Source organism: Hyperolius riggenbachi, chromosome 5 (assembly GCF_040937935.1).
Source record: "Hyperolius riggenbachi isolate aHypRig1 chromosome 5, aHypRig1.pri, whole genome shotgun sequence".
Taxonomy (NCBI): Eukaryota; Metazoa; Chordata; class Amphibia; order Anura; family Hyperoliidae; genus Hyperolius; species Hyperolius riggenbachi.
In genome coordinates, this window is record NC_090650.1 from 333,408,512 (window position 1) to 333,422,343 (window position 13,832).

General features: G+C 44.7%; 1 protein-coding gene across 15 annotated transcripts in view; it reads left to right on the forward strand.

The window, feature by feature from the left end:
* The window catches only part of DTNA (dystrobrevin alpha), a 348,338-nt gene that overhangs the window by 90,958 nt on the left and 243,548 nt on the right, over nt 1-13,832 (forward strand). For 10 of the 15 annotated variants that reach the window (XM_068237331.1, XM_068237341.1, XM_068237342.1 and 7 more), the window contains exon 1: nt 11,567-11,769. The exons of 2 other annotated variants lie outside the window; for them this stretch is intronic. In XM_068237331.1, coding sequence (XP_068093432.1) covers nt 11,753-11,769 — 17 coding nt within the window. In that variant the 5' untranslated portion in view covers nt 11,567-11,752. Of the gene's footprint in view, nt 1-11,436; nt 11,531-11,566; nt 11,770-11,836; nt 11,926-13,111; nt 13,235-13,832 lie in introns of those variants that run through there. 3 more of the 15 variants (XM_068237336.1, XM_068237337.1, XM_068237335.1) reach the window with 3 other exon arrangements.

Sequence of the window (13,832 nt, forward strand, 5' to 3'; positions counted from 1 at the left end):
AGGGGTGCGGTCGTGGTCAAGACAATCTACTGAACTCCAAACTGAATGTCAGAATGGGAAAGCAAGGTGATTTAACCTTCCTGGCGGTAAGCCCGAGCTGAGCTCGGGCTATGCTGCGCAGGAGGATATCTCTGCCCCTAGTGGGGCGATTTGCCCCATTTAAAGTGCTGTGCACGAGCTAGCACTTTGCTAGCCGCGCGCACAGCTTTATCTCCGCCGCTCTGCGGCGATCACCCGTATGCATCGGCGGAAGAGGCCCCCCGCCAGAGCCCTGCGCTGCCCGGTCCAATGAGTTCCAGGCAGCGCTATGGGCTGGATCGGAGGCGTCTGACGTCAGGACGTCGGCTGACGTCCATGATGTCATTCCGATTGTCACCATGGCGACAGGAGAAGCCAAACAGGGGAACGCGTTATATACGCGTTCCCCTGTTTGCTATTGATGCCGGCGACGATCGCACTAGAGGGACACATGCGCCCTCTAGTGGTGTTTCATGTAGCTACCACTCTGGTAGCTTTACATGAAACAAAAAAAAATAATAAAAAAAAATGGATTTCTGCCTATGTGGCAGAAAAAATTAACCGCCAGGAGGGTTAAGCAATTTTAAGCGTGGCATGGTTGTTGGTGCCAGATGGGCCAGTCTGAGTATTTCACAATCTGCTCAGTTACTGGCATTTTCACGCACAACCATTTCTAGGGTTTACAAAGAATGTTGTGAAAAGGGAAAAACATCCATTATGCGACAGTCCTGTGGGCGAAAAAATGCCTTGTTGATGCTAGAGGTCAGAGGAGAATTGGCCAACTGATTCAAGCTGATAGAAGAGCAACGTTGACTGAAATAACCACTCGTTACAACCGAGGAATGCAGCAAAGCATTTGTGAAGCCACAACATGCACAACCTTGAGGCAGATGGGCTAGAACAGCAGAAGACCCCATGGGGTACCACTCATCTTTGGACAGTTGAAGACTGGAAAAATGTTGCCTGGTCTGAGGAGTCTCGATAGTCAAAATTTGGCGTAAACAGAATGAAAACATGGATCCATCATGCCTTGTTGGTGGTAGTGGTGTAATGGTGGTGATGTAATGGTGTGGGGGATGTTTTCTTGGCACACTTTAGGCCCCTTAGTGCCAATTGGACATTGTTTAAATGCCACGGGCTACCTGAGCATTGTTTCTGACCATGTCCATCCCTTCATGACCACCATGTACCCATCCTCTGATGGCTACTTCCAGCAGGATAATGCACCATGTCACAAAGTTCGAATCATTTTAAATTGGTTTCTTGAACATGACAATGAGTTCACTGTACTAAAATGGCCCCCACAGACACCAGATCTCAACCCAATAGAGCATCTTTGGGATGTGATGGAACGGAAGCTTCGTGCCCTGGATGTGCATCCCACAAATCTCCATCAACTGCAAGATGCTATCCTATCAATATGGGCCAACATTTCTAAAGAATGCTTTCAGCACCTTGTTGAATCAATGCCACGTAGAATCAAGGCAGTTCTGAAGGCGAAAGGGGGTCAAACACCGTATTAGTATGGTGTTCCTAATAATCCTTTAGGTGAGTGTATATAGATTGTATGTATGGGTTACTGTAAATATTTGTTTTACTTATTTATATAAAAATTGTTTGTTTTGTTTTAACATTTAGGATTTTTTTTTTTTTTGGGGGGGGGGGGGGCATGGTTGTCTTCCAGACATGCTATGCCTTGGTATGTTTCCCCCATAGATGGACACATATAGCTAATTTAATTTTCACTGTATCATCTTGGATACATCATATTATTTTCCACCCTTTAACGTTTTGTATGATTTTCTCCAGTCCAGACTCCAATGTTTTACAAGTTTTGTGTGACTATCTAAATCTAAAGCATGGGTGCCCACACTTTTTCGGCTCACAAGCTACTTTAAAATATCCCAAAAGGTAGTTAGGTATAGGTCCCCTCAGTACAGGTTAGCTAGGTATAGGTCCCCTCAGTACAGGTTAGCTAGGTATAGGTCCCCTCAGTACAGGTTAGCTAGGTATAGGTCCCCTCAGTACAGGTTAGCTAGGTATAGGTTTCTTCCGTACAGGTTAGTTAAGTATATGTGCCTTCAGTACAGATTAGCTAGGTATAGGGCGGGCACATGTAATCACTTGCCTCCCTTCAACTGTGGAGTCTGCGGCTTGTCATCTCCCCATACAGGCCATGTGCAGCAGCGATGCGGGCAGCCAGGACACCTTGTCCTCAAAGCCTACATCACAGCGGAGATCGCATCACCAGGCGGCTGAGGGAGCGCTCCGGCGGCCAGCGTGAGAGGAGGCGGAAGTGTTGCCTCCAGCGCCGCCCCCAGCCATGGCACTGCCTCTCAGCCGTGCCTCTCTCCTCTCCTGATTGGACACAGATCAGCGGCCAGCAGCAGAATCTGATAGGACGCGGCCAATCGGCCGCGTTCTACAGCTGCTGGCCACAAAATTCAATGGGATGCGGCCAGGAGGCCGCGATCTACCAATCAGGTGGTCGCGATCTACCGGTAGATCGTGATCGACCTATTGGGCAGCCCTGATCTAAAAGATCACCAACTAAGCCTGCTTAATTGAGCTAGATTCAATATTGAATCTAATAGAAATTTATTAAAATCTAGAGTGTTCCAGGTTGATGTTTGATCAAGACATGGATTATGCCTTGATCAAGTAACTGTTCTTGATCTAAGCAATGTTGAGCAAAAGACTGGGAGCTATTGATATAGACGTACACAAGAGTTTTCCTTGTAGCTTTGTGCTGCATCTTGCAGTACCCGAGCTAGTGACACAGATGATGCAATTGGTATTATACAAGATTTCTGCAGAAATTATCTTATATCTAATGGTGGAACGTGGTAGACCAGGGAAATTAACCATATTGGGTAGATATTGGGCTTGATTCACAAAGCGGTGCTAACTGTTAGCACGCCTGTGAAAACCCCCTTAGCACGTCTAAACGAGCTTTTCGCGCATAAAACTTTATGCGCATAAAATTTTACGCGCACACTGCACAGAGCGCAGGGCGCTCCGCGCGAAGTGCCCATTAAAGCCTATGGGACTTAGCGCGCATAAAACTTTGCGCGCGTAAAACTTTACGCGCGCAAAGTTAGTGCGCGATCTGATTGAGAAATCCGGTGCTAACCTACTTAGCACCCTAGTTAGCACGTCTAAAGACTTTAGACGTGCTAAGTAGGTTAGCACCGCTTTGTGAATCAAGTCCATTGTCTGTTAACTAGATCTGCTGAAGATTGAACTGGATGTTTAGCTTCAGGTGTCTTAAATCACCCATTAGACAACATTCAACTGTAAAACTATTAGATTGTGTGTGTGTGTGTGTGTCTGTCTCTCTGTCTCTCTGTCTCTCTGTCTGTCTGTCTGTCTGTGTCTGTGTGTGTTTTAAAGCTTTACTTTGAGCTTTTAAAGATATTCTTCCAAACAGAACTGAAATGTGTTATTTTGCAGAAAAATACTATGTTATATATACAATTTCAAAGTGCTACATTCAAGGCAAGCAATAATGGATTCAAACGGCGAGACCAGATGCCACAGACCACTAAGATAAAGTGCAATAACACTGAAGTGATTCACAAAGCTTAGTGCAGCATGGTGGGAGAGGCAGAGGCCTAACACGTACTGCTTATTATGCTGCTTCATCAGAGGCTACAAAGTGAGACCTTGCCAAGAGGCGTACACCGTAAGCATGTCTCAAAAGTGCATTGTGTAGTGTAGTAAGAATATACTCAATAGGATGAGTTGGCATAGCAACATACCACAAAATAGACCTGTGCATATTATCAATGCTGCAAAACAATATTGTTTTGATTGCCTGTATTATGAAAGATAAACATATTTAACCCTTTCAGGACCGGCCGCCTAACCCCCCCCCCTAAGGACCAGGCGTTTTTGCTGAAGAGGGGGGGGGGGGGCGCCGAATCCATGCAGGGTCTTGCTGGGCAGTGTCCTCCCATGGTGGCCAGGTGTCCCCCCTTCATGCAGACCCCTTCACTCACCTTCCAGGCTCCAACAACAAGCCGCAGCGGACCCCCTATGCTCCGGCCGGCATCTCTGCTCCTACTGCTGCTCAGTTCCAGGTCCCGGCTTGATGACGTCATCAAGCCTGGGACCCGGCGCTGACGTCAAAAGGAGCAGAGATGCCGGCAAGAGCGGTGGGGAGCGCCGATTGTCATGGGAACAGCAAGGAAGTGAGTGGATCCTCTTCTTTCCCCCCTACCGCCGCAGCTGTCAAATTGATCACTACGATCCGCCGGCGATCGTAGTGATCAGCAGCCATACGCGATGGCTGCTGATCACTGAGGGGAGATGTCAGCTGTCATATGACAGCTTAATCTCCCCTCTCCGGTGCGCACGATCGTGTCAGGACGGTTCGTTAGCGCGGACATTGAATCAACGTCCAGTCAGGGCGGCAGCACCACCTGCTGGACGTAGATTCAACCTACGTCGGTCCCCAAAAGGTTAACCAGACAAAAAAACCCACTTAAACTGGCTTGGCTTTCTAGATTTATAGAATGCAGACTTATTTGTCTGCATGATATGTTTTCGTAAAAGCTAAACCTATTACAGAACTTTTATTGGTCTTGCAGCTTAACCTTCCTGGCGGTAAGCCCGAGCTGAGCTCGGGCTATGCCGCGCAGGAGGATTTCTCAGGCCCCGCTGGGCCGATTTCCATACTTTTTTTTTTTTTTTGCAACACGCAGCTAGCACTTTGCTAGCTGCGTGTGCATTCCGATCGCCGCCACTCCGCGCTGATTCGTCGCCGCGCTGTGCCGCCCCCCGACCCCGTGCACTGCCTGGCCAATCAGTGCCAGGCAGCGCTGAGGGGTGGATTGGGACTCCCTTTGACGTCGGTGATGTCATCCCGCCCCGTCGCTATTCTTTGAACGGGATTTCCTGATCAAAGATCGCCGGAGGCGATCGAAGCGGGCGGGGGGATGCCGCTGCCCCCTGGCGGTTTCTAATAGACCGCCAGGATGGTTAATGAAGAGTGGCACAAGAGGTAGTTTTGTCCCAAATTTGGAGTGTATAGGCGCTATGAGAGCTTAGATATTGAGCCTTTAATATCAGCAAATGCAAATCAGGAATGAGCTGCATGTGATGTCATTACACACAAAGCTGTGTCTCAGTAGTCCAAATTTTAATTAGGCCTACAGAGTGGGATGGTTTTCACCTTTTAAGCTGGATTTCCATTGGCTGCAGGACTTTTTCCCCTCTACGAACTGGGCATTTCCTGACAAACCTGCCATCAGTTTCACACTGGTGGTAAGTTAATTTCCACCTTACAGTTCCTTTTTAAGTATTTGCAGAGTCTTTACTTTTATTTTCAAATTTGCTATTTCTACATCAGCCCAAAGCTGGTAAGTCTGGTTGATCTTTACTGGACTCCAAATTTGGCAAAAAAAGGTTTAAGATTTACAGGCCTACCCAGTATATATTTTATTTACGTAGTCTTTTAATTGTATATAACAATTGTATGCTAAGATAATGCATGTGACCCATCAAATTGTCATATGCTTCCTGCTAATTAGTCATGTTCATATTGTGTGGTTAACATTGCCGACCTCTACAGCTACCTATCTATCCGACAATCTCTCTCACAATGTTTTCACTTTGTCTTTATGGGATGCTACTTGTAGACTCAGAGAGAAAATAATTGAAAGATTTGTAGCACAGGCTCCAACATAAAAATGTAACATAGTGGAGGGGTCTGAATACTTTCTGAAGGCACTATATTTGTTGCTTAGTACTAACTCACATTGAGGCTTTTTTCATTGTTGCATATAGTAGGCCTTCACCTCCCTCATCACGCTCTACCAGAACTCGGTAGAGAGTGATGAAAAATAGGGTATTTATGCCTGTTTGGTCACTTTGGCCTCGATTCATAAAAAGCAGTGCAATAAAAAAAATCTTGTCGGGAAAATACCGCACTCGGTATTTTCCCGGTCTGTGTGCTAATTCATAAAGATTTCCCCAGCTGCCCTTGGAGGTCGGTAAATTACCGCAGCCCATTGAGCGGTAGAGTAGAGCAGTGTCTCGATTCTCTCTTTGCCCTGCAGAAATGACTCGCACAGACAGCTCTCTGCACAAATGACTCAGACAGATGACTCACACAGTCTTTCCCTGCCTGCTCAAATGACTCACACAGATGGCTCTCTGGCTCCCTCCACAGATGACTCAAACAGACTTCGGCTCTCTGCACTTTGCATTCATCAGAGCTGTCGGTAACTTGTTAATGCCTCACTAGAGGTGTCGGGAACTACCGCCAGGCTTACCGCTTGTTGCAGGCTTTATGAATCAGCATTTGCTGACAATTTACTGACGTGTTGGCGGTAACTACAGCCAAGTCGGTAATTTTATATCCCTGGTCGGTAATGTCAGATTCTCATGCGGTAACAGCCTTTATGAATTGACACTTTGCTAAGTGGTCGGGAAAGTCTGCTGTTTTCAGTATTACCGCATGAGGTAATGCTTTATGAATCGAGGCCTTTGTGATAACTGAACTATATACTAGTGTTGACGTGAGGGAGCATGTGATTTCTGAGTGTTTTGTTTTTTTTTATTGTGTGTGTGTGTGTGGGGGGGGGGTGTTTATGTTGTGTGTATTTTTTGATTGAGCATGTTCTATATTTGCATATACCATTGTAGAGGTTTGTGGGATTTTATCTTTTTATATTGATGGATCTCCATGCATCAGTGAGCTTTTCAGAAAAGCTGATCTCCATAGGGTGGTATCTAAAATATTTTTATAATGAGGGATACTTTATTTTCCAAAAATGGAAATGTATTTTAATTCTACAATTTGTAGTCTCCTGATTCCTTATAAAACTATTTGAAATAATCTTTTGAATATGTTGCAGCCAATAAACAGAGACAACAAAATGGAGTGCTTGAGAAACTTGGCAGCTAATCTAGATTTCATTTTATTCTGTGTCCTTTATTTCCCCCCGGATCACATCCATAATAAGCTGTTAGTTTAGACTTCAAATACGTCAAGCATCGTCATGCTGTCAGTTAGTGGAGAGAAACCTTGGCATCTCTACTGTGTTTGGCTTAATAATATAGAGAATAATGAGGAAGGAATTTAGAGCTTGTTAGCTAACACATACCTGAAGCATTATGAATTATTGAAAAATAATGTGCATACATCAAAGCCAGTGCCGTATGGTGTCAGCATGTAAGAATACCACCTATGCTGCCATTGGCCGCCCATGCAGCCGGCACTGAAACCAGGGCACTTCATGCCGATGTGTAGAAAGGATTTCTGCATACTTTAATAACTATGTGATTCAGGACAGATTTGCAGTTATGTTTAAATATGGCCACGAGGAAGGTGCCCCAGTGCCCAGACAAATGCTAACTAGGAAATTGTAGTCACCCCTAGCCATCTAACTACCCTCCAGTATGTAGCAATCATACACTTAGTCCACTCTAATTTAATTTGATTTAAAAGTTATCACATACATTAACTTAAGTGTTTGTCTATAATTCAAATTAAGAAACTGTGCTGTAGGGGTAGGGATCAGAGAGCAAACTTTTGTGCTAGAAGCAAAACTGTACCTGCTCATGTCCGATGAGGGGGCCATGAAGAAGGATATATATCAGGATGATGGAGTGCAGCAGCAAGAGGCTGTAATAATAATAATAATGGCAGTATTTGTATAGCACCTTTCTCCTGTCGGACTCAAAGCGCTTGCGAGGCAGCCACTAGAGCGCACTCAGTAGGCAGTAGCAGTGTTAGGGAGTCTTGCCCAATGAACTCCTTACTGAATTACTGGCTTACTGAACAGGCAGAGCCAAGATTCGAACCCTGGTCTCCCGTGTCAGAGGCAGAGCCCTTAACCAGTACACCATCCAGCCCACGTAAGCTAACCTTCTCTGCCATAGTGGTTGCTGGTGACCATGCTTCTTTGGGTTGGCTACCGTACCAGCATGTGTATATTGAAGAAAGCGCCATACTGGTGTGTTTTCATTGTTTTTATACCACCTACTTTACCCAGTTTTGCAATCTATTTGATACAAGTAATTAAATGTAATACATATGATACTTTTCAAGAAATCCTGTGAGGTTATTAAAGGTAAAAGTCCAATACTTATCTTGGGTTAGCTTTCTCGGTCCACCTTGCCATTGGCCGCAAAGTGCTTGCGTATTAGCTTGCAGGCACAGATGGCGTCCGCAGTAGCACAGACCTGCTTGGGCTTCAGTGAAGCATTACTGACTGTTGTCCATTGGGATAGAAAACCTCTGTGCAGGGTGAAGTTGAGTCTAAGTACCATTAGGCCAAGGGTAGTGGTCACTGGGGCGGGGTTGACTGAGCATTTACAGCTACTGTTGTAAGTCTGACCTTTTAAAAATGGATGTTCTAATAATTCCAAGTTGGTAAAGGTTTTGTAATCATTTTATTCAATTATTAGCTGCTGTATTTGATCTGTCTGTTTCCAAGCAGCACAAAATTTGCACTAACCCATAATTATTAGCATTTTATTGACCATGCCTGATTTGCTGACACCTGCAGAATAGATGAGCAGAAACCACAAAGATGAAGCGGCCCTCTCAATGCTGAACTCCTGCACTCCTATCCTTTACAGCTATACTGTATAAAGGAATATTGAGTGCTGAAGAAGTTTAGTTTTTGCCAGAGATAGGCAGGAATGAGCCACAGATGTGTACTGCCAGTCTGCATACCAGCCTGCTTTTTAGGATGACTATTTTAAATTGAAGCTCACTAAGACTCTTTTTTTTGAAGCCTTGAAGCTAATTAAGTGTTTTTACAACTCCTCACATTCCTTCTGAGTAGGATTCCTGTTTTGTGTTGAATGTGCTGACTCCTGTAGTTGCTTAGGCACAGACAGATTTACTTATCTGACTGCTCTCTTATGGACGTATGGATTTGTGGGGGATGAGAGAGGGCATTGTAATCGGCACCACTACACCATTATCGTCCCTGAGTTTTGGTTGTTCAGACCTCTCAATACTCACACCAGGGACAAGAAATAAAGGACCGCAGTAATTAAGGGGAGTCCCTAGCACTCCCCCTTAATATTAATAAAAAAGAGGTATATTTGTTCCTGACTTGTCACACTAGGAGAGGTTTTCCTAGCAATATGAAGAGGAACTGACTAATGTTCTCACAGAAAGGGACACAGGACACCAGTAAAAGTCCAAAAAAGGAAAGAAAATTAGAATTAGAATCATTTATTTCACCAAATACAAATGAGGGTTGTATCCAAAATTGGTTTTGGATCATACAGATTCTGGAAGGATGGGGGGATAATTTCTGAAAGCAAAGAGCACGGGCTACCATACTACAGCATCACCAGTCACACTTGGCAATCATCTGTCATCCCTAAGGAGACATCGGGGGAGGGGGGTGCACAGAGGGAGGCAAAGGTTCAGTAGTGATGAGTGATGACCCAGTCCTCTGCTGAGGATCCTGATGGCTGAGATTTGGCATCTGGTGGTGTTGGCCAAGGTGTTCCAGTTCAAAAGGTGCAGTAGTGTTAATTTCTGTGGTGGGTCCCGACTCCTGGGCAGCTTTTAGCAAGGCTGGTCAAGATAATGTGGCTGTCACAGAAGCGTCTGGCTGCGGCGGCCCTTACTTCTGGTTTAGTGGCTGGCGTCATGAAGGGGCTGAACCTGAGGTGTCCCTGCTGTGGTGGAGCAGCAGCAGCCAATGGATGGAGCCGGCATCCAGCAAGGCCGAAGATTTCCCGATCAGCCTCGGTGTCTTCCTACCTCAGTGGAGTCCCGACCTCCTGGGTAGCAGTGGTGGACTCCACAAGGCCTGTACCTGCATGAACAACGGACCCAGGCAGCGGCCAGGTGGAAAAAATTTCGGGTCCCGAACTCCCCACGATCCGCACCAGCATGCCAGACTACACCGGACCACACTGCACACCCTCGGGGGCGAAAACACAATAAATTGGTAGGGGAAAGTAAAGAAATCAAGAACACGCCAGAATCCTGTGTCCATGACTGCCATTTAAGGAGCCATCTTCTTATAATTATTATATATAATAATTAATAATTCTACTGCTTCCCACACCATCCAAAAAGTACTATAAAAATGATTTCTGGAATTTAAGCTTAAACCGGAACTGAATAAAAAAAAAAAAAGAATAGTATTTGACTTACCTGTGGCTTCTGCCAGCCCCTTGCAGCCTTCGCAAGACCCTATTGTGGAAAAAGATACGCGTGGCCCTGGGAAGTTGCCTAGTCGACCGAACCGAAAGAAGCTGGTGGCGGGAGAAAGGAGGATCGTGGAGGACCAGTGTGGGACAGGAAGGCTGCAAGGGGCTGGTAGAAGCCCCAGGTAATTTTAGTTCCGCTTTAACCACCTCTGCCTCTGCTACAGTAGATCTACGTAATTTCCTGCTCCTCTGTGGGCTGCATTAATGAGCACAGTGCATGTGTGCTTTTTTACATACCCTCACCCTACCAATGCTAACTCTCCCTGGGGTCTGACCACCCCTTTCACCTCTCCTGCTCATGCAGAGATCGACAAGCATGCTGATGTAAGGATTTCCCATCTATCTTGGTTCCGATGATGATTGTGGCTCCCCTGTTTGCAGCACTGCAGCCAGCCTCATACTGCTGCATGGACTGGGTCCCTGCTTGGTGACATCATCTAGTAATTCAAAGTGGTTAAAGTATGCTTTAAATTAAGTGTATTGCAAGCTATTATGTATACATTCAAATATTGAATGGGCAATTTTGGGCACAGAATGAAGCCGATAGACTGCTCACCCTGCTCTAGCCAAACTCCTGCCCACGCTAAATAATAATCCCACTCTGAGCTGTAGCTACTCAGGGGGAACACGTAATTCAGTCTTCAGCCTATTGCTGGTGGCCAAACTACCTCACATTTTGCTAATTTGAGCTCTGGCAATTGCCGGCACCCAAATTAGTCACTGTGAACGCTACTATAGCCCTAATTCACATTACGACCTGTGGTAGCACCCAAATCCTTGGCCTGTGACCTGATAGTGTTTCATTCTTTCTAGTGCATCTTAGTTCATATATTCACATCTCGTGTAAAGAGAAAATTGAATGTAACATCATTGCTTCAGCGCCTCAAACTGCACTCTCCGCTTACAATGACTAGTTCTAACAATTATAATAAATCAGGCACACAATAGCTGTGCTATGGTTCATTGGCATTCCTTTGTAGCATTGCTTAGTTTCACTGGAACTTTATGGCATTACAGACAGAGGCCACTGTTCATGCCTGGTAACCAACAGTCCATAGGAATTCTGCTGCAAAAACGAGCCGCCCAGCGTCCTCACATCCTCATAGAATGAGTTTGTTTTCCTTTGCAGGTCTGCCTCTGACAATCGGGGAAAGCTCCTCTTTCATCCTGCTAGATAGGCTGGAGACAGCTGAACGATTATTTTGCTAGATATCCTAGAGAAGACAGGGCGAAGTGGGGGAGGGAGGAGAGGGGAATGCACTCTGCAGCTTTGTGATTGGTGGACTCTGCAAAGGCATCTGTCTTCAGAACTACACTGGTATGTGAAACCAAATCACTTGCAAGTTAAAGATAGACGCAGAATATTCAGCATCCCCTGCCAAAATCTAAGTCAAAATCCAATGTTCGCTCGCCTGTGTGTCAGCGTTCAGCCTGCTTTTTGGTTCCTTTGCTTTATTTAGATTTTATCTCCTTCCTGCAGACCTCTGCTTTGATCCAACCTGATTTTTTTGTACAAATTGTTCAAGTTGCTAATATAGCCATGGTCCAGACTATGGGGTAAGTGAATTCACTGTCCTGTCTGTCACACCTGGCCTGTAGTGGGGAGGGTGGAGGAGATGTGTACTACCAGTATGACTGGGAAACTCTGCTTTGATGTGTGGGACTGTGTTAACTGTTTGTGAGCTACACCTGTCCTCTGCAAACTTGATTAAGGTAGGTTTGTGGTGCTTTTGAAGTATTGAAATAAGAGAGAGAGTCCTGTTTAGTAAATTTCACTATTTTAGTGATTTTCTTCTGTTTTTCAGTGTAAATTGTTTTGAACTTACATTGTCATTATTGTATTGATATCTTAAGGAAAACTCTGCATGTGGTGTAGATATCATTTATTCAGTATTTTAAAGTAGTTGTATTGTATAAAAAATATTGTTCATAATAAGTATGTGTTGTTTAGATAGGTCTTTGAGGATGGTTGTGATTTGGAATGTTTAATTTTCTCTTATCATACCCCTGTGAGGATAACTGGACTTTGTAGCCAGGCTGGGGGATTGCACTCTGGAAATCAGTAGGTGATTTGTTAAAGGTTTATTAATCAATAATGTCAAGTGAGAAATTAACTTTTACTGGTCTTCATGTAATAGACAGAATTTGGTTGCTGCTGTGCTACTACACGTTACTTGATGCAATTACTGTTTGCATCATCTTATTCAATAAGCCTGACTGGGTTATATTTGTAAACTTTAATGATATTATCTGAAAAACAGGTCACACATCCTCTTATGAATACTTTATAGAATCTCAAGTTTGATATAAGGGATATAACTATTGCATCCGCTCACAATGTGATCAGCCACATAGATATGATAGCTACGAGTTTTATGCATTTAGGCAGTACTCTTTTTCATCTTTTATTCTATGGTTCCACTTGTGGAAGAGCAGTTAAGTCTGTAACCTTTAAGTAGACTGCATATGACTGTTGCATTGCTGGCAGCACCCACCTGTTGTTGTCATCTACCATATTCTATGTTTAAATTCCCTTGCAGAGTGTGTCATCCTAGGACAACGTGATCTGCAATGACCACAAACATTACACATTCCCCAGACTTCTAACACAGCTTTGCTGATAAGCAACAGCCTAATCGTTTTCCTGACATGATCCTAATCCATTTTGTGGCCTCCAATTGAAAATGTAGAAAAGTTCCTGGGCTTCTTCCAGCCCCCTCCATGCAGATCGCTCCCTCGCCACCATCCTCCACCTCCTGTAGGATCTGGTAGAAGCCCCGTTATCTTTGACAAGTCAGGCGTACTTCGCATGTGTGGCCCCGCCGCTGGGAGTGTTCTGCGTCTGCACAGTACTACTGTGCAGACGCAGAATGCTCCCAGCCACAGCAGCGCAAATGGGGAGCGTGCGTGGACTGACTGCACTGACTGGCCGAAGATAACAGGGCTACTACCGGATCATCCAGAAGGCATAGGACTGCGGCGAGGGAGTGATCTTTGTGGAGGGGGATGGAGGAAGCCCCGGGTATGTATAAAACTTTTCTACATTTTCGTCTCGGGTACATTTTTTTTTTTAGTCTCCCATGCTGTGGGTAGTTGTTCTGAAGTGCAATCCTACAGGGCTCTCCTTGTCAATGGCCTCAATTCACTAAGCTTATCTCCTGTCTTTAATAACTCTTCTAGAGTTGTTACCATGGTGATAAGGCATGTAGTATTCAGGAAACATTTTACCTCAGGCAAGCCTAAAGTTAACTCTTCTGTCTTTAAATTAACTCTCCAATCCTTAAAATAACTCCAGAGTTAAAGACAGGCTGTTAATTAACTGCGTGTGAAAATAACTACAGAGGAGGTAAATTAACTACAGAGGAGGTAAATTAACTACAGGAGAGGTAACTTAAGGAATGAAGAGGTAAGATAACTCTCTCACGTGTGGAGGTAAGTTTTCTCTTGCCTTATTACCTCTAGCATGATCTTAGTGAATTGAGGCCTATGGCACACGTGAGAGAGTTATCTTACCTCTTCATTCCTTAAGTTACCTCTCCTGTAGTTAATTTACCTCCTCTGTAGTTAATTTACCTCCTCTGTAGTTATTTTCACATGCAGCTAATTAACAGCCTGTCTTT